This window comes from Polyodon spathula, chromosome 4, assembly GCF_017654505.1.
Source record: "Polyodon spathula isolate WHYD16114869_AA chromosome 4, ASM1765450v1, whole genome shotgun sequence".
Classification (NCBI taxonomy): Eukaryota; Metazoa; Chordata; class Actinopteri; order Acipenseriformes; family Polyodontidae; genus Polyodon; species Polyodon spathula.
Window position 1 is genome coordinate 68,862,317 of NC_054537.1, and position 27,714 is coordinate 68,890,030.

The 27,714-nt window shown below is 38.8% G+C and overlaps 1 protein-coding gene across 1 annotated transcript in view; it reads left to right on the forward strand.

Annotated features, from left to right (window-relative positions):
- The first annotated feature begins 10,198 nt into the window (after window positions 1-10,198).
- Window positions 10,199-27,714, forward strand: part of LOC121314788 (adenylate cyclase type 2-like) — a 155,218-nt gene continuing 137,702 nt past the window's right edge. Inside the window, exons 1-2 of the mRNA XM_041248462.1 lie at window positions 10,199-10,636; window positions 19,868-20,065. Of these exons, the coding sequence (XP_041104396.1) occupies window positions 10,310-10,636; window positions 19,868-20,065 (525 nt within the window). The 5' untranslated portion in view covers window positions 10,199-10,309. The remainder of the gene's footprint in view (window positions 10,637-19,867; window positions 20,066-27,714) is intronic.

The following is a 27,714-nucleotide window of genomic DNA, read 5'->3' on the forward strand; positions in this document are numbered from 1 at the left end:
CCCACCAAAGTACAATGTCGCTGGACATAGTACATGTCCAACAAACCAGAGAAGTTCGGAATAAAATTCTGCCTGGCTGTGGACGTGATTCTATGTACTTGGTGAATGGGTTCCCTTACCTGGGAAAGGATGAAATGCACCCTGCTGGTCAGAGACTGGGAGACAGCGTTGTGCTCTAACTTATGGAATCATACTTGGGGAAGGGACAAAATGTCACCACAGACAATTGGTTCACTTCACCCCATTTGGACAGGGAGTTGAAGAAGAAAAAACACAACTCTTGTAGGAACAGTGATCAAGGCGAGACGCGAACCATCACCACCTGCTCAAGCCTTGACTGCACTACTGTACTTCATGCACTGCTCAGGCAGAACGAATGTGCCAACCTGAGTATGTACAGGTGCAAGAAACAAAAAAAAATAGCTGATTATCAGTTCTTTACACAGCTCAGTGGCCATTGGGACCGGTGGAAAAAAGAAGCCAGAGACTGTTGAGGACTACAATGCCACCAAGTACGGAGTGGATGTATTGGACCAGCTGGCTCGGCAGTACTCTGTCAAAGGTGGTTCTTGCAGATGGACTGTGGCTGTTTTTTTACAATGTTTTGGACCTGCCAGCCATAAATGGCTATGTTTTGTACAAAAAATGCACCGGGATCAACATCAGCAGGAGGGAATTCATCTTACAGCTAGCCAAGGACCTTCAGCTGAAACATTTGGATCAGAAACAGAAAAAGCAGCTTGCAAATGCCCCTCTGCCTTCACCCAGTGATTGACTCGCTGGCACAAGCAAGAGGAAAAGGTGCCAGGTAGCAAAGTGCAATGACAATAAAACTGCGGATGTCTGCACCTGTTGTCAAAAGGAAGTTTGTAGTAAATGCATAGGAAAAATTGAGAAGCATGTTTTCTGTGTGGACTGTGTAACTGAGTAAGCTGCTAGGTCGAACACTTAATAAAAAATGATACAGATGCTCAAAATGCTTTCACTTTCAATACCGGAAGTTATATTTACTTTTTTATGTTATTTACAAAAAATAAATAAATTGTTTTTACAATGTTCTATATACATATACATGTTTACATCTGTTTACACTATAGTTTCTTTTAAAATGTTTATTTTAATATAGTTTTTCATTTTTTGTCGTCATGCTGTTCATGCGCTACTTTTGAAAATAATGCCTTTTATGTTTATTTTTTTCATGTAAATATGGTGTTTCTTCTATTGAAATGTTAGATATGACGTTCATGAATACAACTTTTGAGTTGTATCCGGTAGTTTGTCTTTTATTTTCATAACAAAGTAGTTAAATGTATGGGTCAAAGTGACCCACGTGGCGGTTCTATTGTTAAATTTTGAACATTCGTTTCATAAGTTTCTTGGAACTAATGACCTGTTTTCAAGTGGAATGCAGTAAGAGTGTGTGGGAAGGTGTGGAAGATCACTGGATATAAGACAGAACATTAGTTGAAAAGCCGCTTGGTGCACTGATTTATTTCCACCACAAGGTGGCACTGTTTCCAGAGCACAACCCAATACCTGCAATGGTAAAAGGTTGGCCGTTCACTCGTGGTGCACATGCAGGTGCTCAAAATAATATTACAAACAAAAGGGCAAAAGTAAAAAGGAAAATTAAAACACAATAACAAAACTACAAATAAAAGGTGCTGCTCTTTGTAGCATTACCCCACTATCGTTACCCGCACGGCTCAGGTCTACAGCCTGCGCTTTGATATTCCCCTACTATACTCTGTGGGTTTGCCCAGGGTTTCCCCGCTAGCTACACACGTCCTGATTCGGGTATGTATTACAGTTCTTTTTCTTTGTGTCTTTTCTCCAGTTTGCCTGTCTTCCTCAGCCTTGCTTGCCTGTCCCTTTTTGTTTCTCCAGTCCCTCACAACCAGGGTTGTGACAATTGTTCTTCCTAGATGGGCGGGGCTGAGGAATAACAAAGCACAGTTTTTATAGGTCAGGCACCCCCCAAGGCCTGCATCCCAACCACTCAGAGAGAGGGAGAGAACCTCTCTGTGTCATCATCATGATTACAGGGCTCCCAACCCCTCCTCTACAGGATCATGCACATGTCAGATAGCCAGCGCAGATCTTGCCCTGTTACAGGGTGCTTCGAACGCATCCACCATTACAGAGATTCCAAACTTGAAGCCTAATTGGCTGTGACAATCCATGAGCTTTATAATTGAACTGTATTATTGGCATGCACCTAAATAGCTGGACAGTGAGCCTTATCACAACATTCTAAGAACTGTTTAAGGAAGATAGATTTATCACCCTGCAGTTTATATTTTTGTTTATTATGTTTATTTGATATTCAGAATACTGTGTATAGCTTTCAATCTACTCTGTACAGTATTGTTGCTTTATCTGGATAAACAGATATTCATTTTAGTGCTGTCTTCAATAACAACCTTAAAAGCTACATTCAGATGTACATACTCGTCTCCGCTTATCTATAGGTCTACAGGCAACAAATTGAATTGATTTACTGGTGCTAATAAAAAAACCACAAGGGGTCACAATAAAGGACTTTAGATAATCACTTCTGTAAGATTTTTTATAATCTCCTCACAGCAGCTGCCTTATCAATATGAAGAAAAAAAGACAAACCCTGAAGGAGAATCTTTTTAATTTTACATTTTTGTCTTAAAAATGTAGTGTGTCCAATTACAATTACAAATTTTCTTCCGATTTTCTCCCAATTTCCTCCCAATTTGGATTGCCCAATCGCTTTTCTCCTTAACGCAGCAATTCCCCACATGGCTCAGGAGACCTGAAGATTCTATGGGAGTCCTCTGACCCCACGATCAAGCCAGCTTCCTTTTTCACCCAGGAACTGGAGCGTGGATGTCAGCTCGGTGAGGAGAAACAGTCCCTGACGGTTTTACCTCCCTAACCCACGGCAGCGCCTGGGCTACTGAGACACTCCCTTCAGAGTCTCCAGTTATGACCGGCCTACTTCACACAGTCAGGATGCGAATTTGCACTGTATGACTCACCCTGCACACCACGCGGCTGCGCTTCTACCAGGTGATTGACTCGAGGACCCCCTGCAGGAGAATCTTGATTATGTTTATTTTTGTCCCTGGATGGCCAGGTTCGTTGTAGCTGAAGGTTCGTTATTATGAAGGGAATTATAGAAGAGGCTGTACTACTTGTGAAAGCAACAAATTCAATTTATAAAAATAATTTAAAACTTTATAATTCTGTTAAATTTACACAGAAATCACCACACACTTCAGTAAATTTGATATGCCAAGACAAAAGAAAAAAACAACAAAAAAAAACATCTTTCACAAATATGAACTGTGTTTGTGCAGGTACTGCCAAAAACAAAAAAGTAAGATGATTTAATTGAAAATACTTGTTCTTACAGAGAGGTGAAATAATTAAAATAAATAAATAAATCTAAATAAATGCCTTTGGGTCCTTTTTGGTGTTGTTTTTCGGATCACATGCCAGTAAGTCTACAGAAAATCATGATGACAGTATCAGTGTCAATGCTCAATAGAGATGGAGCAGAGGTAATATAGTGTAGAAAAAATCTGACCAACTGAACAAGAGAACCAACAGTAGTACTTTATTCACAGATGCCACATCAGAAGCTATGTGAGTGTAAAATAACTAATTCGGGTTTTAATTTACTTTGCACACAAACTGTGTTGTGGAAAAGCAGTAGCCTTTTTGGCTAGAAGGCAACATGATTGTGAAAAACCACATATCACTGGAGGCATGCATGCACTCTTTCTCTCTATTAAATATTTATGAGAAATAAAATGAGATAATGTACAGAGTCCTTGATGCCTGAAAATTTAAATAGGAAGGATGGCATCAAAAGCCTCAAATACCTCCAATATTTGTTTACAAACACACTTTCCCTTGACAAAGGCATGTTAAACATACCGAAATGTTGGGAAGTTGGCTCTTTGAGCTAGTAAATATATATAGTAACGACTTTGAGGTCAAAGGTTCAATTGCAGCAGGTGTTCAGGGACGGGAGAATTGCGACCAATCGGAGGCTTGGCTTGCTGAGCGAGCGGGACCCGGTTACAACATTATTTGTCACAAATCGGTAGACAAAATGTTGCAACAATCAAGGGGTCGAGAGCCGGAAAACATGCGTGCTTGGGATTGGTGGCTGGTGCAGCAGGGAGTGTTGCCTATAAGTAGCAGGCTGCTGAGAGGAACAGGCTGCTGCTGGAGTAAGAACAGACATACATACCTACATGCATACACTCACGGTATTCCAGTGGTTTGTATACAATTTCTGTGCTGATATCTTTTCAAAACAAGACCTGACAACCCCTTAAGCATTGTACTTTTTAATTATTAGATTCAATATTTACAGAATTACAGAACACTTAAAAACTGCTGTGTGGCAGAGCAGGGCTCTGCCCTTGGAAATACTGGCAGGGATGGAGTTAAATTCTCCTCCCTGCCCAGGTTGATTGCCCCATGTGGGAGCAATCAACTAATGTAATTATTCAATTATCATTTAGCCACCTGGCATAAAAAGAGGCCTCAGCCTCCCAGTAAGGAGGAGGGAGTTGAGGAAGCAGGTTGGTGGTTTGTTGTTGGTATTTTGTTGTTGGTATTTTGAAAGTTTGAATCAAGTGAAGGCATTGCCCAGCCCGGAAACCTTATTTTTTTTGTAAGTTTTGTTTTTGCTTTATTTGTGTTTAAAGATCTTTGTTTTGCCCGTGTGCACTTTATTTTTGTGTTTATAATAAAATTAGTATTTTTTTGAACTGCAGACAGTCTCTGGGTCTTTATCCACTCGCCAGCCTGCCACATGTTGCTATAACCATGATTAATGTATTATTAATGCTGCATTAATTTATTATTAATAGCGCTATAATTAAATTTTAACAAATCACATATTTATTTACAATGAAGGAAAAATATACTGGAATAGACTTTATCTGTTTTACAATGATGCCATATCAGCTCCGGACATGTTCCTGTTTACAAATGCCTCGCACACAGGGTTTGGAGGATTCTTTGGATCAGAATGGTTTTCAAGTCCCTAGTCCCAGGAAATTTGTTCCCTGTCTCCTCAATTGAAATCCCCCCCCCTTTTGGAACTTTATCCTATTGTAGTAAGCTCCCTGCTCTGGAGCCACCTATGGCCCAGAAAATCAATCGTATTCTCCAGTGATAACTCCTCTACAGTTCATATAATGAAGAAAGGGCGCTCGTCATCCCCCTCAATCATGCAGCTTCTCCGCCGCCTGGTCTGGATCTCAGTGACAAATAACTTCATTATTCAGGCCTGCCATATCCCCGGTTCCATTAATAATGTCACTGACACTTTATCTCGCCTGCAGGTCCCAAGGTTTAACAGCTTAGTTCCAGGAGCAGATCCCAACTTGCAGCAGGCGCCTCCGTTCAGCCTGCTAATATTCATCTAAACTCCTCTCTCTCTGGTCTTCTCCAGTCTGCCTGCTGTTTTATGGAGAGCGCTCTAGCCCCATCTACACTCTTAGCTTACTCTACTGCCTGGTCCTCCTTCACCTCCTTCTGCGCCCAGAATCGAATGTCTCACTCAATCTTTAATCTTCAACATATGCTGGCCTTTATCGCATATCTCAGGCTGTCTTGCAACCCTTCTTTTTCCTCCATCAGAAACTACATATCAGGCATTCAGTATCAGTTTCGCCTTCAGTCCATTCCTTCTCCCCCTCTCCTTTCCATACCTGAGGTTCGCCTGATGATCCGAGGCATGGAGAAGAGCCTCTCTCCTTCCTCCACTTCTAGACAGCCCATTTCTTTGGATATTTTTCTTCTCATCTCCACTCTTCACCATAGTTGCTTCACTCCTTTCGATGACATCGTTATGGAAGCACTATGCTTAGCTGCTTTTTTCTGATTCCTTCGCTGCTCAGAGTTCTCTGTGCCAACATCCGCAAGTTTCCCAGCCGTAGGATTGCGGTGCTCTGACCTCACCCAAATTCCTGGGGGACATTACGTTCTCTTTATCAGATCTTCCAAAACAGATCAGCTTCGTAAGGGACAGTACATTCAGTTCTCAAAAATTGACTCTTCTCTCTGGCCTAGTTCTGCTCTAACTAAATACCTCACCTCCAAGATTTCCTGTCTTCATACGGATCCTCTTTTTATTGACTCCTCAAGAACAACCTCAACTCCCTCCTGACTCAGACTGGGCTATCCTCAAGTCTCTACTCCTCTCACTCTTTCCGTATCAGAGCAGACACATCCGCAGAACGAACAGGAGTCAATCAGCACCTGATAAAAAACATGGGGCGCTGGGCCTCTTCAGCAGTCGAGTTGTACATCAGATCCTCCCGTTCAGACATTGCAGCAGCTCAAAAGTCCTTTGTTAGTATGCCCGAAGTGGGGGCACCCTCTCCGCCAGGTCCTCTAGAGGTTTCATCCCAATGGGGGGGGGGGGTTTCCTCTCCACAGTGTGGATGGCCTCCAATCCATAGCCCGTCATACTAACCTCTCCCTGTATTTTCTCTTCCTTTACAGCTTTCTCTTATCTATGAGTGCGACTTAGCGGTCTCTTCCCTATCTTCACGGTGCGGTGCTGCAGGGAGAAGAGGGTTCTTCTTTTGGGGGGGAAGTGAGTTTCACTCCTCCAACCCACCGGGTCGGCCTCCTGTCCAAGTCACTGCCTATCCCGGCGGTTCCTCGCCGGCTAGAGGGGACCCCCGGCCACAACTATTCTGTCATAGCTCATGTGCTAGCCTGACCAAGGCCACAACCTTGCTATCCCATCTCCCTAGTTTCTTTTCAGGTCCAAGCACCTTTCTGCCCCTTCTAGCTGGCTGAGTCCCCACCTGCTGAGCCTGGTCCTGCCATGGGGGGTGGGGGGTGGGTTGGTGGGTTCTCTATTTTCGTCTCTCCAACACGGACCCGAGACACTTTATCCTAACTCTCCATGCCGCCCAGCTGCCAGCCATGCTGCCTGATGATGCTGCACTGAGTAGTGACGGATCTATCCCTTTGTCTTTTATGTCTCTCGTTGAGAGTGTCTTTTATGTTTGTCTTCTCATTCTCCTTGTTTGACCAGCAGCTAAGAGACGCTGCCTGGCTAACAACCTGGACTGAGAGCTTTGTCTTTATTTGTTCTGTCTCTCATTCTCTAGCCGCTCAGCACCGGCCTGAGAGTTCAGAGTGTTTCACATCGTACGTCTTATCCAGCTATTTTCTTCTCAAGCTGTCCAGCTTTATGTCTCTAATTCCTTGTTACACAAGTACCCAATTCCTCAAATCAAACCCCTTTTATACTACTCTACTCAAGCCCTTGTAAGCGACCAGTGAATTATAAATTAATAATGCAGCATGGTTCTAACAGTACAATGCTTATGGGGCTGCAGGGCTTGTTTTCAAAAGATATCGCCACAGACACGATTGTATATAAACCCTTTTAAAATTAATGTAAAAGCAGTCTGATCACTTTCTGAATTAAGTGAAGCCAACGCTGCTGGGAACTGTAGTTTGTTTGGGCAGGCAAGGTGAAGTGCTGCCATAGGGTCAGGTACAAGATTTCATTTAGTGAACTGACTGCATTGGTAGGATGGTTTGAGGGGAGGAGTTAATCCCCTTTATAAGCAGGCACACAGAAGCAGCACAACAGAAGAAAATGTGAGACTGATGAAGAAGTAACTGGAAGAGACAGAGGAAAGGGACCATTATTCAATCAGTATGAATAGTCTATTGCAGTTGATTTCTTTTTTTTTTTTTTTTTTTTTTGTGAATTTAATGACATAGACAAAATGTTCCGTCAATGAATATATACTTAATTCAAAGCAAAGGAAGCATGAACCATTTCTACTTTTAAAATATATTTACCAATGTTTTACCAGCCAAGGATATCAGAGTGGGATTAGCAGCCATTTATGTCAGCCACAAAATGACGAGAAAAGAGAACTGCAAGATTTAGCCTGCGGCAGTCTGAAGTCATCTATTTTTCAAAAACAGCTCTGTGATAACTTCTGTGTTTACAAATTGTGTGCTTTCACACAAATTCTACTGGTATTTATAGGTTACACAGTATTTTTTAATAACGAAGCAGTATAGTTTCAATAAAGTGTGGTCACTAAAGAAAAAGCCATGTATGTTTAACATTTAAAGGATTTTAATTTTAGATGAGTGTTCAAATAAACAAGTATATTAAAATATAAATATGCTATTCTTAGTTGAATTGATAGACAGACAGGCAAGCAAAAGAGGTAGATAGATGGATGGATGGTAAATTTAGCTGAAAAATTGACCTCATAAGATAGCTTGTTTGCAATTTGCAACTTGGAATCCAGCTTCTGGTGCTGGAATTAATTGTGCTACTGCAGTGACAATAGTCCCATATAGCAAAACTCCCAATAGGCATTACACCAGTTTTTTTTAGTCATATAATTAATGTTTAATATTAATCAGCAGCAATGTGGTTTAACAGCTTTACACTGGGACGAAGTGCTGAGAGAAGGTACAAATAAGTTAATTTCAACTAAAACAATGATTCACTGTGGCAGTCATGTTAGAAAAATGGTCCCATATGTCAATGAGACACATACATTAGTTATTGCTGCACTATTTCAGGTTGGGAGTGTGAAGAGATTATCTATCATAGCATTTACATTTGCTTGAAATATTTTAAATAGGTTTTCTCTTCACAAACACTGTACCAATTGAGAATAGATGTCTACATTAATGATGCAACATTAGGAATATTTGTACTAGGTTTTGCCTTTGTATACTGCAGTTCCCATACTGTACATAAAATAGCATAACATGTTTAATTATATTTTTTACATATATAGTAGTATGTTATAATTATCTGTTTACAATAGTAAAGTACATGTTAATGTAAATACTTTAAGTGCATTTGTGAATACATTTAATAACAAGGCTTTTATGCTTCTGAATCTACAATTTACCAAAATTCACAGTTAACTGGCTGAAGCACAGCTAACCATCTAAAATAATTTTCCTGCATCAATTTGCATTAAGTAAGGCCATGTAAATTCAATACAGTGCAGAAAACACATGAACACTCCCAGTGAATACAGCATAGTGATTAAAGGTAGCCACCGAACACTTATCAACATTTCATATGTCATTAAATCTGAATTAAGAAAACTTGATATTAACGATTTTAATTTGTTTTTCATAACCTGTTGTGATTTAAATGTTAAGAATGCTTTGCCATTGACATTCTGAGTGTGAGATCTACACTCTCAGCTACATTATAAGTGTAGTTGCTGCTAATAGGTTCCAAGGGGGACGTGACTTACAATAATAATTATAATAATAACTTTCACTGTATATAGGAACTGATGCAGATAAATACGCAAATAATGAAGTAAAATCAATAATTCAATATTTAAAAACAAACCAAAAAAAAATGATAAAACGTTACACAACAAATTTTATACGTGTCTTCTTCGCCCCTAACTGCGTGTCTACAATCAACCCTTAACATAACCCAACAAGAGCCCCATTGCCTAGCTGCCACACAAATGATGTTTGGAAAACCCTTGAGTGGTGACTCAGAGCTAGCATGCGTCACTTCTATACACATTTGACCACTGCTATATATCTAAACAAAACGGACTTAAAAAAAACCTCCAGTATGTGCATGTGGATCAATTAGATTAAAGACAGTCACAGTATGTGTAAGCTGGACATCTTCCTACTGTTATATGTGAGATCACGAATCACATGTAATTCATTTCTGAGAAATAACTGATGTTGTTTTTTTCTTTCTTTTACTCATTATGTAGGAGTAACTTGTGGTTCACCCTTCTCGTCAGACTATAAAAAGCATGTCTGGTTTAATTTGCAAGACATTAATTATGTAGCGCGGTTTTAGCCTGGGGGCAGGAGATGCTATATTCACTAATTTTAACCTTTTGCAGTTATAGTACTATATGTAACACAATAGTTATTCTCATGATCCCCTTACTCTCTTTTTAGCCAACTTACAAGGACAGATTAGATCCCTGATTTAAGGAAAATATTTACAAACCAACTAAAATGAGAAGAATCAGCTTGACATTCCAGTGAGACAAATACAGAGTAATTAAAATGGAAAAAGATAAGGGGAGCTGTGTGACGCACACACACATATACATACACAGTGCAAAGCTTGATCATCAGGCTGATCGAGCAGCAGAAAGCTGGATTCCTACGACTGATATCACTTAGTGCAGCTACAATAAACTCTCACTCTGTCCCTCCCCCCTCTCTCTCCTTCCATATCTCTCTCTTTTGTTTTTTCTTTCTCCCTCCCTCAGTCACTTACTTCATTCCAGTTCAACATGTTGCTGGGACAATGCTACAGACTACGTGTCAAGCTTTTCTGCCAGCATATCGGATGCATACAGGTTCATTGAATTTAAAAGAAGTCAGTGAGGGCATAACATTTAAACAGGAGAAGGTAGCTCAACCCAAACCAGTTTCCATGTGGCAAGAGGCGATGAGAAGGAGACGCTATTTGCTGGATAGGACTGAAAATGCCACGGGTAAAGAGAAGTCTACAGATTGGCTATACGAGTCCTACTACTGCATGAGCCAGCAGCACCCTCTGATTGTGTTTCTGCTTCTGATTGTGATGGGAGCCTGTGTGGCTCTACTGGCTGTCTTCTTTGCTTCTGGGCTGGTAAGGACCGTCAATGCACAGTAATAGGATGAAGTGACCAGAAAGCCTCTTTGCTCTTTTTGCTTGATGCTTGATTAACTCTTTGGCAGACTTGCTATTCTATTACATTCTTTTCCACTGCTATGATCATCTTTATGTTATCAAAAATTAACTAAAAAAAAAAGCATTTTGTATACGTGCTCTGCGGATAAGACAGGCATTAGCCAGTTCCATGCATGTGTGTACAATTACTGTTTTTATCCCTCTTTGTATGCATATATCTGTGCATGTCAGTCCCTTGAGCAGACAAAAAAAGTGAATTGTGGCATTTTATTAGGTAAAATAATAAGGGATATGTACTAAAAAAAAAACAGCAGTCAGCAATATATGGGTTTACAATAGTCCTACAGGGTTTTATTTTCCCAGTTATCTTTTATTAATGTGGGTTACTTATATTAGACCATGTCATATTATTTTAAAATGAATTTCTACCTCTGGAATGCAAAGTCTAGGTTAGTTTCTGTTTACTACATTCTGTGGAATGTCTACTTTGCAGTCAATTGTATACATTTGTAAACATTAAAAAGGTTATATGTAAAGAACACATTTTTAAATAAACAGTTTTTAGCCCTGCAAAAAACTCCAAAAAAACATCACTTTACAGATTTTTTTTTTTTTTATTTTTTTTTTGTGATTTTGTGTGGTGCATTCTTCTTCTTTTTCATGAGTGCTTCATTTTTAGCATTCTTGTTTTACTTAATAATTTTGAGTCAGGTATATCAAAATATGAAAGACAATGGGGTATTTTTTAATCATTTAAGATGTGTTTTTCTAATTATTTAAATTTGGTAAAAAAAGGTAATATGCATAGATGATCTAACATTAAAAAAATTTAATAAGACAAACTGTAGCTTTAAACTGGATAGAACAAGTAGTGTAATGAGGAAGTGACTTCACCAAGTGGCAATATACTTAGTGGAGAACAAAACAACTGTAACTAACCAGCTAGCCAGGAAGAACTTAGCTGCAAGAAGGACCAATTAAATTGTTGTAGATTCTTGCTAATTTGATACTGTTATATTTTGTCCTAGTATTTTGATATGACACTTGCTTCAAATGTGTACCTTTATATTTTAACGATACAAGGGCATATTCATACAATATGTACTTCTATTTTTCATTCAGGAAGATTGTTTATAAACCCTATGTGTTCCTGGTAAATAACAAAACAAACAACTCCCTTTTGTAAATGTGTGCTGTACCATGAGTGTACATGTTTGTAAGTGGCATAGAGTAAGGGCAAGCATGTTTAAACAGGGAGAGGTAGCCAAAATTCCCTTTGGGGTATATAAACAAACAATAAGGTTGGCGTTATGAAAAGTAGAATGCTCAGAAGTCTAAACTATGGAAGACTAATGTAAACTACCCACCCCCCCAAGGAATTATATTTTTGTGTAAAAATGTATGTTATTAGGACACTACAGCGTTTACAACGAGTATAAACAAATGCATGCCTGAAAGGTAGTATTGTCCGTAATTAATTAATTAATTAATTAATGGGTTTTTTTTTTTCATGTAATATTTCCATGCCTTTCTCTGTGTTATTTAATTGAGCGAGTTAAAGGTGCAGTACCTACCATTTTACATTTTTTTCATTTTAGAAGGACAGTAGGTGTTTCCTGTAAAATGTTATTCGGTATTACAAAAACATAAAACATTTATTTTCAATCTGTTTACGCTTTTGTTTTGCTTCCCTGAGCCAAGCTTGCAGATGGCATGAATAACCTGCTCAACTCCAGCGGCTAGGTAGTAGTGAGCACATGCCTGTTTCATGGAGTGACCAGAATATTCAAGGAGGGAGGCAGCATCCGTGCCTGCAGCTGAAAGTACCTTCATGGAATGTAAACAAACAGGACAGCCAGCTGTCTGGTGTCTGCAGCAGTGTGCGCTCAAGGCAAAACTCTGGTAAAATGTACTAAAAAGTCACCTGGTAATCGATTAAGAATGATTTAATGGGTGATGAGCAGTGAAAGGATAACAGTCTCGCCTGATAGCTTGTTTGTTTTTGCCGCATCTGCCAGATTAGATAAATACAGTATGTCATGGTTTTTCATGACATTCCCTCTATTTAGTAGAAAATTTAACATGATTGCTGGGCATTGCAGCTTTAAATGGGGTGGGTTTTTTTGGGTGTTAATTATGCATTGAAGATGATTGCAGTGCTTTTAATTACAGCGTAAATACTTTCTCTTTTGTTTTTGTTTACACAATGGTTATGTAATAGAGAAGTAAGGATTACTTTTTTTTTTTAAAAGTAACAGCAGTAAAAATGTGTTTGGTTTACAAACACCTAGAAACAAAGAATTTAGTTTAACATGTCTGTACTATTTTATTATGTATGGATGCCAATTGTGTAATATTACAATTAAACGATAGTATCAAAGAGCTCTGTCACAAATGTTAAAACCCCCTACAACAATGTGTTATTATTCTGTATATCAGGGTTCTCAGAAACCCAGTACCTTTCAGTGTAGAAGACCCTTATCTAATGACCTGTATTGGTTGTTTAAAGTTCCCTTTCATTTGAAGACGACCACTAACCAATACTTTTGGGATATGCCTGTGTTAGGTAGGTATTCATTGAGCATTTTATGTCAGCTGCCGATAGCCCCCTCCGTGGAGTGATGTTCTCGGTCCTGCCTGCCGAGGGAATAAGTAGTTGCTCCACGGAGCTCATGTCCTCTTTTGCCACTCATTATGTAAGGTAAGCAATCTCTCTCGCTAACCTGAGTGTATTTTGAAAGAACTCCTCTGATTCGATTGCAGTTCCCTTGCATTCGTGCGGAGAGCTGGCTTGCCACTCTGTGGAATCAGCGGCTCCATTTGAGTGTCTTTTTTCTTTCTCACGACTGGCTTCACTTGTGTCACAGCCGTCTTTTCTTAGGTGTCTGTCATATGAGCGTGACTGCCTGTGCAATATTGGTCTGTGCGTGCTTTGCCTTCAACCTACACCTTCAAGTAGAATACTGTTCCTCCGCCAGAGTTCGGCTTGCCACCCCACCTTTGATCAACATCAGCCATGTGTCCTCCACTGGGGCTGTGTTCTAACCTGCCCTGCTGTCAAGTAGACTTTTCCACCCATCTCGGTGTGTCTGGCCTTCTCTTTATTTTTTCTTACTAACTGAGCTCTCGTCTGCCGCAGCTTCAGCCTGTGTGCCTCTATTTTCTTTTTCTGTTACTGCCTTTGCAGTTAAAAAAAAAAAAAAAAGCGGTGCACTTTTTCTTCCTGTCTAACACGCTGCAGTTCCTTGAGCCTGTGCTCCAATCTGGCTATGCGCTGCCCCATTGTGTGACTGCACACGGTCCAGAACCAGGCTATCACCATGCTGCACCCTGATTGCCTACCACAGCCACTTGAGCCTGTGTATCCACCCTGGTGTATGCTATGCGCTACCCTGGGTTGTGTTGACTACACGCGGTTAAGGGTAGATGCCTCTTGATGTCTCAGAGCCTCGGTGTCCCAGAATATCAGTAACCTGTAATCTGGGCCCCGATTCTGCAGTGCACCAGTACTGTATTCTACCTCACTCAGTGTCCTTGGTGCTCGAGTGCTTCAATACACAGGTCTACATCCTCCGGTTTTTAAACAATGCCCTTTGGGTCATACAGACATCAATCATAGTTAGATTCCACGCTTGCACGTCCTGCACAACGTGCCCTGCTAGCACAGCTGAGCCATGCACAGTGTTGGGAGCCCCTGGCCTTGCAGCAGGCTCATGCCCTTGCTCTGGCCCCAGCTCAGCCGATAACGTCGGTCCCGGAGCTGACCCCGCCTGTACCAGTTGTCACCCCAGATGTTACAGAACCTGATGTTTGCTGAGGAGGACCAGGATGTGATTTCGATCGCGGTCTCATGGAATGGTTCCTCTCCTGAGTTTTCAGTGCATAGATGCCATCCTAGCTCCTTTGCGACTGCAAGGGATCAGGGTGGAACTACCCGGACGACTGGTTGATCTGTTCCCAGTCGCAGGAAGGAGCAGTGGTCCACATAGCGATTGTGATGATGCATCTGTCGAGGTTGGGTCTCACCCTCAACGGTGCCAAAAGTCAATAAATACTAGTACAAAGTATAGTCTACTTGGGTCTCCGGCTGGATTCCCTTACAATGCGAGCCTACCTGTGGCTGACATTCACAACTGTCTGGCCCTGTTTCAACAACGGTTCACAGTAGAGTTGGTGTTGTGTCAAAAACTATTGGGTCTGATGGCCGCAGCTTCATCAGTTATCCAACTGGGGTTATTCCACATGTGCCCGATCCAAGCGTGGCTCAGTTCCTTTCGGCTACACCCCAAGCACGACAAACACCATCGGCTGACCATGTCTCGCCTATGCTGGGAAGCCCTAAGGATGGAATGATACACAACCATCAAGTGGTGACAACAGATACATCCAACCTGGGTTGGGGTGTGGTCTGGGCGGGCACAGGAGTCAGCAGGTTCTGTACAGGCTGCTGGACATCCCTGCACATAAATATGCTTGAGTTCCGAGCAGTGGACTAGCCAACGAATGGCCCAAAGCCCTTTTGCACACGTTCCTGCTGATACTGCTGCTCCCTGCCTTCCTCGAGAAGGTCAGGAGAGAAAAAGCGACAGTTCTCCTGGTGGCCCCCAGATGAAGAACCATTGCCAGCTGCTAGGGCCCAAGGCACCCTCTGGCAACCCGAACCGGACAGACTCCAGCTGTGGGTCTGGCTCCTGAACGGGATCATCTGTCCGCTTTAGGGCTCTCAAATGTGGTTGTTAGTACAGTGAAGAAAGAGTGGACTTCCTCCACAAGAGCACTATATGCTTACAGGTGGAGGTATTTTCAATGTGGTGTGTGGCCCATCTACTGCCCCATAGCAATTATTTTACAGTTTCTGCAAGATTTTCTAGAGGTGGGCAGGTGAAAGTGTACCTGGCAGCTATATCTGCATGCCACATCCTCATAGACTCAATATCCCCAGGCGCGCATATTCTGGCGACCCATTTTCTAAGGGTACTCGGCGGCTGCATCCCTCTAGAAGGAACATCCTCCCTGGGTGGATTCTGGACGTGGTATTGGAGGCTTTCACTAAAGCCCTGTTTGAGCCTATACATTCCATAGAGCTGAAATATCTATCTATAAAGACAGCCTTTTTAGTGAGCTACAGGCTCTGTCTGTGCACAGTTCCTGTATGCACATTTGGGATAATGTAAACAGGCTATTGTTGCTCACAAACCCTGCATTCCTACCAAAGGTGATTACAGCTCTCCACTTGAACCATTCAGTGGAACTAGAGGCCTTCCATCACCCTTCCTCAGATGAGGTTAGGAAACTGAATTCCCTCTGTCCAGTGAGGGAATTGAGAGGTTAAGTGAATAGGATGAAAGCGCTGCATCAGTCTGAATAGCTCTTTGTTTTGCTATGGTAAAAGGACCCTGGGTCAGGCCCTCTCGAAGCAGTGACTGGATTGTGAACACAGTATTAACTGCGTACAATAATGCAAGCCTGCCACCACCTGGGAGGATAGCCGCGCACTCTGCGTCATGGGCTCTCTTTCGATGTGCCTCTTTGACTGCAGCTAGCTGGGCTATGCCACATACATTCACCAGGTTCTACCGACTTAATGTGGTTGATCCCTATAAGTCTTCCTTAGGCACAAGGGTCCTTGAGGTTGTATGTGCACACCACCAACAACAGTTGGTGGCAGTGAGGCGTCCCTCATATGCTGTCTGCTCACACGGCTCTGGTATACTTTCCCAAAAGTATTGGTTGGTGGTCGTCTTTGAATTGCAAGGGAACGTTAGGTTACTTACCGTAACCCTGGTTCCCTGAAAAAGTAGACGGCCACCAAACCTTGCGAGGTCACATCACTCGCATTCGCGGGTTCGATGCAAAAAAGGAAGTGAGCTCCACAGAGGGATTACTTATTCCCTCGGCATGCAAGACCGAGGATGTCACTCCCCGGAGTGGTATAGCGGCAGCTCTGACATAAAATGCTCAGCAAATACCTACCTAAGGCAGACATACCCCAAAAGTATGATTGGTGATCGTCTTCTCTTTCAGGGAACCAGGGTTATGGTAAGTAACCTAACGTTTTTCTTTGTGTCTCAGTAATGTGTAATGTGGTTACCATTTCTTTATTGGTAACCTGCTGGCCCCTGTTTTCATAATTCTGTCATTGTGGTTTCAGAGAAAAGGTCAGAATACCCTCAAGCTGTGTTTAATGAAAAGTCACATTGTAGGGGTTCCAATCAGTTGGAAAATGTTCTATTATATTTTGTAACAAAGTGAAACATACAAATGCAGGATTTATAAGGGTCTATATTGTTACATTCAAACTGATAAGGCATTGCACAGAAACAACGTAGGTTCGTATTCATAAAGCATTAGTAGCATGGAAAGTGAATTGCTGTCTTTTGTCTTTAAAATAGGAATCCCACTGCTGTCCGTTATTCGGTTTGTTGTGCTGCTACAGAGGGTGATCATTGGTTACACTGACTTCATGATGTGAAACATGTCTCGGTATATAATTTAATTCGATCATACCACTTTATTAATTATTCAACCATAATCCTCTGGGAAATTGAAATTATTTTTGACATGCTGTGTTCTATTGACCTAATACAAGTTTTGAATAGCATTACAGTAAAAAATGGATTTCTGTCATAAGAAACCTTTTCACAACATTTTGTTAGCATTGTTACTGAGACAAGAAAAATACAAGGAGACTACGACTCCTTGCGGAAACCTTCATCATAGAGGTTAAGGCTGAAAACGTCCATATTCAGTGGTGTTTCAGCTCTCAATGAGTGTAAGTCACGTGTGCTCCTCTGATCATTCACACAGACAGGACATTATCCCTCTCAATACTAATTTCTTCCATGAGAACTTTGTGCATCTTAAACCCAAAATGCAAGTAAAATTAAGCATAAACATAACCTCAAAAAGAATCTCCATGTTTTTTACAATCTTTTTGGCATTACTGTTATGATATGAGCATTTGTTTCTGGAATTCTAGGAAGTAGCAGGCTTCATGCAGCACCAACATATTTTTGTCTTCACTGCAAAATCATTGGAGACTAGCTATTTTTCGCTGATTGGATTTTTATTTTATTGTCAATAAGCATTTCTTAAAACAAGGTTTGCAACAGGATTGCAGGAGTTAAGGAAGTGTATTTCTGGTTCAGTAAAATGACTTTAACCTGTGGAATAATGTAAATCAATACAAACTGGCACTGATCTATCCCCACCTGGCGTTCCATACTTTGAATGTGCATTTCCAAACCCTAGAAAAGTATAAGGATGGTATAATGACATGAAAATTCTGGAAAAAGAATGCTCCATTTTGGGTGAAAAAAATCTTTGTAAACATAGAATATCTAATAATTCTAATAAATATATATATATATATATATATATATATATCTATTTATCTATATATATTAGAATTTTTTTAGTGTATTATTATTTATTATTACTATGAAAAAGTGGTTGTCAAATACTAAGAGCAATCGTAACAATGATGACTCTTGTTTCTTTTTCCTGCTCCCTCTGATGATGTATGGCGGAAAGATCTAATGTGTATATGATAGTCCGGCACCAAGAACGTCTATATATTATATATATATATCTATAGATATTATATACTATAGTATGATTTGGTATATATATATATAATAATTATTATTAATTATTATTATATTATTATATATTATTATTATTATATATATATATATATATATATATATATATATATGTTCACAATTCATTATATTGACTGGTAAAAGCCTTATTTAAGTTAAAGTATAGTAACTAGTTTTTGAATATTATATAAAACCTATATCTTAATTTCCAAGTGCATTTATCAAATAACATTATTATTATTATATCCATATGCTAGTAAATGGATCTATTATATAGATATGAATTATATATTTGTCAGTCTATATAAAATAATAATATATATATCAAAGTGAAAGTCTGGATAAAGAATCAGCCTATTGAAGTACAAGTCCTTACTATTCCAAGTGATCGCCTCTTATGATAATAAGCTAATATTTGACCAAGTCTTTTGATATACTAAAAGTATAGGATTAGTACTATATTTTCTACTAATTTCAATTTCATTTGGGTGGATTTCATAATATTGACTGGTAAATAAAAGCCTGTTCAAGTTTAAGTTAATATAGTAATAGTTTGAAGTCTGGTGTCTTCAGCTAGGACTAAAAACCTTTTCTTAATTTCCAAGTGATTATATAACTGTTAACTCCGGGCCATATTGAGTTTATGAGAGTAAAAGCAGTCTTCTGAGTGGATAAAATCTGAGTCAAAGTGGAGGGAGCCTGTTGTCTACAAGTACACTTGATGCATCTTATAGACATAGCTTTTATTTGACAAGTGCTTTGGGCTTTTCTTGTTTTTAATTTAAAAAGTTAGTTTAGTACTTGCAGTGTATTCTAATGGTTTAGAACTGTGGTATCCACAGGTGTTGAAAGCCCAAAAATAAAAAGTCATGCTTCATGAGTGCGATTCCATGAGTTAAGTTTTTTCTCTCTTCTCAGAAAAAGACACCCCAAATACCGTTTGTGGTTATCGTGTTTCTTTTTTTTTTTTTTTTTTTTTTTTAAAGCAACAAATAGCAAAACAAAAAAACAATGAAAAAGGTAACTGATGGTTATGGACACTCTATGCAATGTTAACATTAAGTGATTATAATTCTTGACATCTCCTACTTTTTCAAAGCTGCTATAAAGTGTCATAATTAAAAATTGACATGGCAGAAATTTGTTTGGCAAGACTGTCTGTCACTGTGCCAGCAGACTGTGAAATTTTGACAGTTTTGTAAGTTTTGTGCTTCCTATTTCCAACTGGAATGAAATCAATAAGTGTTTAATAACACTACTTGGTATGTAATAAAGCTATGCGCAGGCAACATTTCTCATATTATGCAAATGGAATGCAGATAATTTCATTGTGTGTATAACTAGGCAAATGGAACAGAGACAGGAGACTATTGAAAATAATTTTATTGTTTTTCTCTCTCTCTCTCACTCCTCTTTCTTCTGGACTGGTGCCTGCAGGGTGTGTAAAGCTGTCAGTAGAATTTCTGTTTATCTGATAAATTTATGACATGAAATTGATTAAGATAGTCTTGGTAGGATAAATCACACAGGCATCCTAAAACGAATGCAGAAGTGTTTTTAATACACTGTTCATTTTTGTCTGCAGGATATTGAAGACCATGTGGTATTCGTAATCACTGTCCCCACAGCACTGGCAATATTCTTGACCATCTTTGTCCTGGTCTGCATCGAGTCCGTGTTCAAGAAACTGCTGCGCATTTTCTCTTTGGTAATCTGGGCATGCCTTGTTGCTATGGGATACCTCTTCATGTTTTTTGGAGGAATCATCTGTCCCTGGGACCAGGTAAGGATTGTGTGTGCGTGTCAGCATTTAGTTGGCTACAGTCAATCTACCAAACACAATCAAATTTCTAAGTTGACCTAAAACAAATATAGCTTATCTCAGTGAGTGATAAAACAAAGCTAAATATAATGAAATGTCACCACATTTTGCATGAATTGGATTGTTTTCTTTCTATTTGTGCCTGTTGTCCAATGAATCAATTTTGTAGATCAAAAATAAGTATATCACAGAATTTGATTTTTGACAAAAATTTTAATTAAAAAATGTAATTAAGTAAAAACATAATGTATTCATTATTTTATATATATATATATATATATATATATATATATATATATATATATATATATATATATATAACATATATATATATATTATATATATTATATATATATATATATATATATATATATATATATATATATATATATATCCCAGATTATATATCCAATTTTGTGCACAAATTTGTTTACATCCCTGTTAGTGAGCATTTCTCCTTTGCCAAGATAATCCATCCACCTGGCAGGTGTGGCATATCAAGAAGCTGATTAAACAGCATGATCATTACACAGGTGAACCTTGTGCTGGGGACAATAAAAGGCCACTCTAAAATGTGTAGTTTTGTCACACAACACAATGCCACAGATGTCTCAAGTTTTGAGGGAGCATGCAATTGGTATGCTGATTGCAGGATTGTCCACCAGAGGTGTTGCCAGAGAAATGAATGTTCATTTTTCTACCATAAGCTGCCTCCAACGTCGTTTTAGAGAATTTGGCAGTACAACCCTTCAATATCCAGCAACTTCACACAGTCATTGAAGAGGAGTGGGACAACATTCTACAGGCCACAATCAACAGCCTGATCAACTCTATGTGAAGGAGATGTGTTGGGCTGCATGAGGCAAATAGTGGTCACACCAGATACTGACTGGTTTTCTGATCCATTCCCCTACCTTTTTATTAAGATATCTGTGACCAACAGATTCACATCTGTATTCCCAGTCATGTGAAATCCATAGATTAGGGCCAAATAAATTAATTTCAATTGACTGATTTCCTTATATGAACTGTAACTCAGTAAAATCTTTGGTACAACGCACGCAAATATAAACACAAGTGTTCAAAATATATATATATATATTAATATATATATATATATCTATATATAATTATATATATTATATTATGTATGTATTATGCATATATATATATATATATATATATATATAACATATATATATATATATTGTATATATATATATATATATAAATTTGGTGACTTACCGCAGAGAAAAGGAAATACATTTGTTATTTACTTGGTGAGAATAACTAATTTGTTTATTTTAATTAGAACAGGTTCCAGGCGTACACAATACCTGGGAAGTTGTACTTCAGTACAGTATCTTCAGGCTGCTAAATGGTTGCCATAGAAACTATTTTCTGTTTGTAGCTGAGGCTGAGGTTTCAACCTTAAAAAAAAAAAATCAGTTCCTATGAAATACTTATTTCAGATACAGTAATAACAATAGGCAAAAAGCCTGGTGTTAAATAGTTAAGGCTACAGTATCATATAAATATGGAGACAAGAATAATCTATACAGAACAAAACCTATCTGAGAAGCCAGCCGCTGTCAGCAAATTCTATATTATATATTGCCAGTAATTGATTTAGTTTTTCAAAATGTATGTTGTGTAAGCATTCAAGAGTTGTCTATCTAATACAAGTTTATTTGAAAAAAAGAGCTTTAAATATTTATCTATATCATGCAAAAAACTATGCAGTTTGCAGCAATATAGATTACATGATTTAGTATTTGATTAATGTGTATATAGGAAACTGTACATTATGTGAAAGATGTATCCTGACATTGATAAAAGGATATTGCTAGTTTAGTTTTATTATTACTGTAAAGTAGAATACTGGTCTTTATAAAGTTGATATATTTTCTAGGCCTCTGCAGGCTAATTTATCAAATAAAAAAGCTGTCTGACTTTCTCTGAATTGTTACATGTAAAATTAATGTCTCTTAATTGATATACAGACAAAGTGAAACCTCTCAGAAAGACAATACAGGTAGGAGGTGATAATAGTGACGTTAAAAATAATCTTTTCCAGAGTTGCCTTTACACTAAAAGTTCCAGGATTTTGTAAAATATATATTTCCATGTTATTACTCAGTAAGAGGCGGAACTGTTGGCAATTACCCAGTTATTACAATGTAATTACACAACTTTGCATGTCCTCTAATCTAAAGTGCATCAATATTTTATGTATTTGAGAGGTTCCCTATCTTTTTCTACTACAGTTTTCTTCCTATAGTTTACTAACTAATGTACATGTTATTAAATATGTTTAAAAAGACAGGTTTGTTTACTATTTAGCGTTCTGTCTGCATTAGATGTCATCATTCATGTGCTTTTCAGAAACTTATGGGAGTTATCTGTGTACCTTTGTCCTTCAGCTTTCATGATCACCAAATGGGTCATCTTGAAAACAACAAACTTGTGCTAGATACTACCTGTCATAGGTGATACATACTGTATTGGTTGTATTGACAGCCTGTGGTTTCTGATACTCAATTAGTTAGTACTCTGATTTATTGAGGATTGAGTTTAAAAGGAAATACCATCTGAGACAAAGTGATTTTGGTCTTTCCTTTTTTTTAAGGCCTGGATTTTAATAAAAGGTACCATTTCCTCAGCTTGCCTACAGGCTGTTGTTGCGATGGTCCCTTTGTGATATTTGTGTATGCAGAATGAATTTGTCAAAGGAAACAGGATTTAGAATCACAATGAAAGTGAATGGCAGAGAGATTACACTTGTCAAATCATACTTAATTATTACTTAAATAACTTTCAGTGGCAATGTACTCAAGATTCAGAACCGGAGAGTGTTAAAACATAGACTTCATAACAACATTTTGTACTGAGGGTAATGATATAGAAATGAATAGAAGAATATTGTACATCCCAGTCTTTGACTCGGTCCACTTATTTCACAAAGCTTTTAACTTGCACCAGTTTTGGTTTTGCTAAATATCAAACAAAATAAGCGAAATTTGGTAATTGCATTGATTACTTATTGATTGAAAGCACACAGATTTGCAGATGTTCTACATGTTAATAAAGCAAACTGGAGAAACCATTCACTGGACCACAAACAGTACAAACAGATGCAAATACAGAATGTTACTGGTTTGATGCAACCCCTTGTTTGCATAACTGCAGAAATGTGTGTTTTGTTATTTGATTTACCAACAAAGCCCAGGATTCTATCGATAATTAATTAAAGCCTGATAAATGTCATGTTTTTTTTTTTTTTTAAAGAAAAGTAGACTTTCAACCATGCAAACATTAATAATAACTATAATAACTGTGTATGAACCATAACTGCTGCTGAAGGCTTTATAACTGCTGCCAGCTCTATCAGCCCATTGAGGCTTGGCATGTAAAATGCAACTGAGATATTACGCTGCCTAGTGACATGAGAACAAACAGGCAACCAAGCAGACACAGGAACAGAGGAAGGAAGTCCAGTGTTTTGAGCAGCTGGTGCCATGTATTAGCTAGCATAGACTCCAGATAAGCCATTCATTTGAGGCTCTAAATGCTTTTGGCAGTCATAAAAACTGTGTGGTAAGCTTCTTAGATATGCTTCTCAGATAGAGTTGTAGTGGAAATGGCAATATAAATGGCCCGAGCATTTAAATAACATCACCAGTTAAAATAATCAATTATACCTGATCAAATATAATGCAATATATATTATGTCTATTATGTATATAATTTATAAATGGTAAGACAATGGTGAATAAAAATACATTTGAAGTATCCTTTTAAAAACAACTTACCAGTAACTTTTGAAAACAAGGCAACCACTAACTAATTAAACACTTCTGACAATTTGCTGCAATTGAATAGGCTCAATCGAAGTGTGCACAGATATGGGGTCAGGTGGCACAGCAGGCTAGTTCACCAGTGCTTTATGCAGACATGTCAACCCCTAAGAGTTCACTCCAGTGAGACCCCTACTGAAAAACCTTAAAGATAAGAATTGGAGGACAACAACTCAAATATATGAAGATGTTATTTATTTAATATTAATAAAACAAAAATACACCATATATATATATAGTAGCAATGGGTTAAATGAGACCAAAAATTGGGACTTTGTGTGTTCTGTGCTGAGCTTGTGGGGGATTGTGATTACCACTTTTGTGGTGGGTCTTTTCATTTACATTATTGAATCACTGTTATTTTATTGTTGTGTGTGTATGAGCTGCTGCTGCCTGTTTACTTTTCTTTGTGAGTGACTCTGCCTGCCTCCTGCTGTTGTGCGTGAACCTACACCCCCCCCCCCCCCCCCCCTCGCATGCTTGCTGTGCTGTGTGAGTGGTAGGTTATGCAAATTGTGTACTGTAACCCCAGCCAATGAGCAGTGAGCCTATATGAAGTGCTGCCTGCGCGCTGTGCGCTGTTGTTGTTGCAGGGGAGTGTAAAAGGAGTTAGATTCAATTTTTAAAATGGCTAAATCCATCTTTCTGAAAGAACAAAAATGAAACTGTCAAAAGTCAAAAGAAATTCATGGTAGCATCTTCATTGCCGCCGCTGAGAATCCAGCACACGCCACCGCTACAATATTTTTTTTTACATTAAATGAAAACAACACTTCTTGTCTTCTTACTGCTGTTTACAAAAAATCTGCTGAAACATTATGTATGCGCTGTTATACTCATGAGGTTATGCTATGCAACAAAGTGACAAAACTAAATTTCTGCCTTTGTGACCGCTTCGGTTATTGGTGTTGGTTTCTGAATGTACGATGTTATCGACTTATACATCTGTTACTGCTTAATATTGTTACCGTGTAATTTTGTTCTGTGTAATTGTCAGATCGAACACCCCTAATACCACTACTTTGATATCTCGGCTACAAACGGTGCAGAAAGCATATTATTCCCCTAGTTTCAAAGCCATAATGCAGTCAATACATCTTCTTCCTTTTTAAGAGGCTCAGTTTTCCGCTCTCAGACTCTTCTCTGAGTGATTTGTGTACAAAAACAGAACTCTCTCGCAGGCAAGGCGAGTCTATTTTTGGAGAAAGGGGTTGCTCATAGTGAACACCCCCATAACAAATGAAATAATAATATTAACCTTAGAGAGTGGTAATAGATTTCCCTCTTTATCATGCACAAGGTATGTTTCATAGTCTCACAAACATTAAACAAATCTATGTTTATAAATCACGTTATAGTTAGATCAGTTGGTCATTTGGCCTGCGCTTTTAAAACAGACTGAAATTGGGTACACAACAAAAACCGCAAGAATCCATTGCAATTGCAAAGTTTCACCTTTTGAAGGCCTGGAAAATAATCAGAATTAAGTGAATTTAGTGGTATCATTCCCAGTTCCCAGTTTACCCTACAAATGTTGTACATAATTTAATATAATTCAGCACAAACGACATTATGGGGCCCAGGACTGAATGAAAATGAGTGTTGAACTCAGTACTGAAGGTCTCACAGTGCTGTTGTACCCAACATCTTTGCCATTAGAAAGTTCACAGACTTGAAAAATAATAATAAACCACAACCTGCGCAAAACAAACACAATGTAGTAATTACATTGCAGCTAGGTTCCTCAGATTATTGCAGCTAGTTTATTATTAACTGATCATTTAGCAGATGGCTTTATCCACAACGAATTAGAGACTAGATTGTGAATGATGCACCAACAACTGCTGCTGCAGAGTCACTTACAATATGATCTGGGTTTTCCATCTCATCCGAAGGACGGAGCACAAGGAGGTTAAAAGACTTGCTCAGGGTCACACACAGTGAGTTAGTTGGCAGAGCTGGCATTTGAAATTGGAACCTCCTGGTATCAAGTTATTTTCTTTAATCACTGAACCACCAAGCCTCTTAGATTGGGCAGTGTTGCTTTCAAACATCAATCCAGACTGCCATTAAAGATAAAGTTAATGTCATACTTTTGAGAGGTTGTAAAAAGTTACAAGACAATTTCTTACATGCAGATGATTTTCCGAGCACTGAAAAAAGCTAGCTGATGGAGGTGAGATCATTCGCTGACTGCTAAACACATCTACTACAGTGACCTTCAGGGCATGCTCAGTTAAGAGATATCACTCAACAAACTGCTTCCTTCAGATTTGACTTCCATTGTTTTTTTTCATCTAAACTAAATGGCTTTTTGGAATGTTCTTTCCTGAGGTCTGAAAGACTATTTCTCTGACTTCATTAAAATACAGAATATGTGACTTGTCTGTGACTTCTTAAAGTCTTTTTTTAATGAAGAGCATCATAGTGATGGGGAGAGAGACTTAGAAAAGGCAACAGAATTTGTATCTACTGCCTGTTCAAAGGGGAGGCTATAGCACAACTGTTTTTTTTTTAAATTATTATAGATAATAATGCACGTATACCTTTTGGTTATTTTTTATGTTTGTTTTTGTTTTCTTTTTAAAAATGTAACTCTATATAAAATATACATCACTCCTACCAGAGATGCCCTTCTCTGTTGTTTTTAAGATCTATCAAAAATTATGACCGATTAAATGACATTTGCAGAAGGGGATTCTGGGATACGACATGGGGATTCTGGGATATTTCCTGGAAAATAGGTGATGTTATACAGACCTGTCAGTCATGACTTGCCAAAATGACAACCTGTCAAACCTACAGTTGATGAGTAGCATCACTATATATTATTAGACTTCATATTTCATAATTTAAAATATTCAGTGCTAATTTGAAGTACTGATAGCCTTCTAATTATCTTTCTCATTCTCAGTCACATGAAATATAAGAGATAAAAATAGAGGAGGTTAATTAATATGCAGCATAACATGAAAATAAATATGAAATGTAAGATGTGCTGGTGTTGTTCGCCCTTGGTGCGTCATGACTATTGTGACGGAGCATCTGCCGAGGCTGGGTCTCACCCTCAACGATGCCAAGAGCCAATTAGTACAGATGCTTCGGCGCCCTCAGTGCCTCTCCGCTTCTACACCCTCAGGAACTCAGAGCTAGGACCTCCTCCACAAGGTCGCTCTATGCATAAAATGGAGGTATTTTTAAGACTGGTGTCTGATCCATGGTCATGACCCTATCTCTTGCCCTGAAGCAATTATCCTACAATTCCTACAAGAACTTGTGGAAGTGAGAAAATCCCCTTCCATGCTTAAGGTGTACCTGGCATCCATATCTGCTTGCCATACCCTTGTTGACTTGGTGTCCCCAGGCGCCCGTTTCCTGGCGACCCGTTTTTTGAAGTGTCCTCAGTGGTTACGTCCACCAAGAAGGGACGTCTTCCCCGAGTGGAGTCTAGACCATTTATTGGAGGCTCTCACTAAGGCCCAGTTTGAACCAATTCATTCCATAGAGTTGAACATATGTACTGCAGGTAGATGGGCATCCCTGCAGAATTTCACCAGGTTCTACCGACTTAATGTGGTAGATCTTTCTATGTCTTCTTTATGCACAAGGGTCCTTGAGGTTGCACGCTCGCACCGCTAACCATGGTTTTGCGGTCTCCACTCACGCTTCCTCGCAGCAGCTTTGGTATACCTTTCCCAAAAGTATTGTTGGTGGTCATCTTCGAATTTAAAGGGAACATTATAGAGGGAAGTT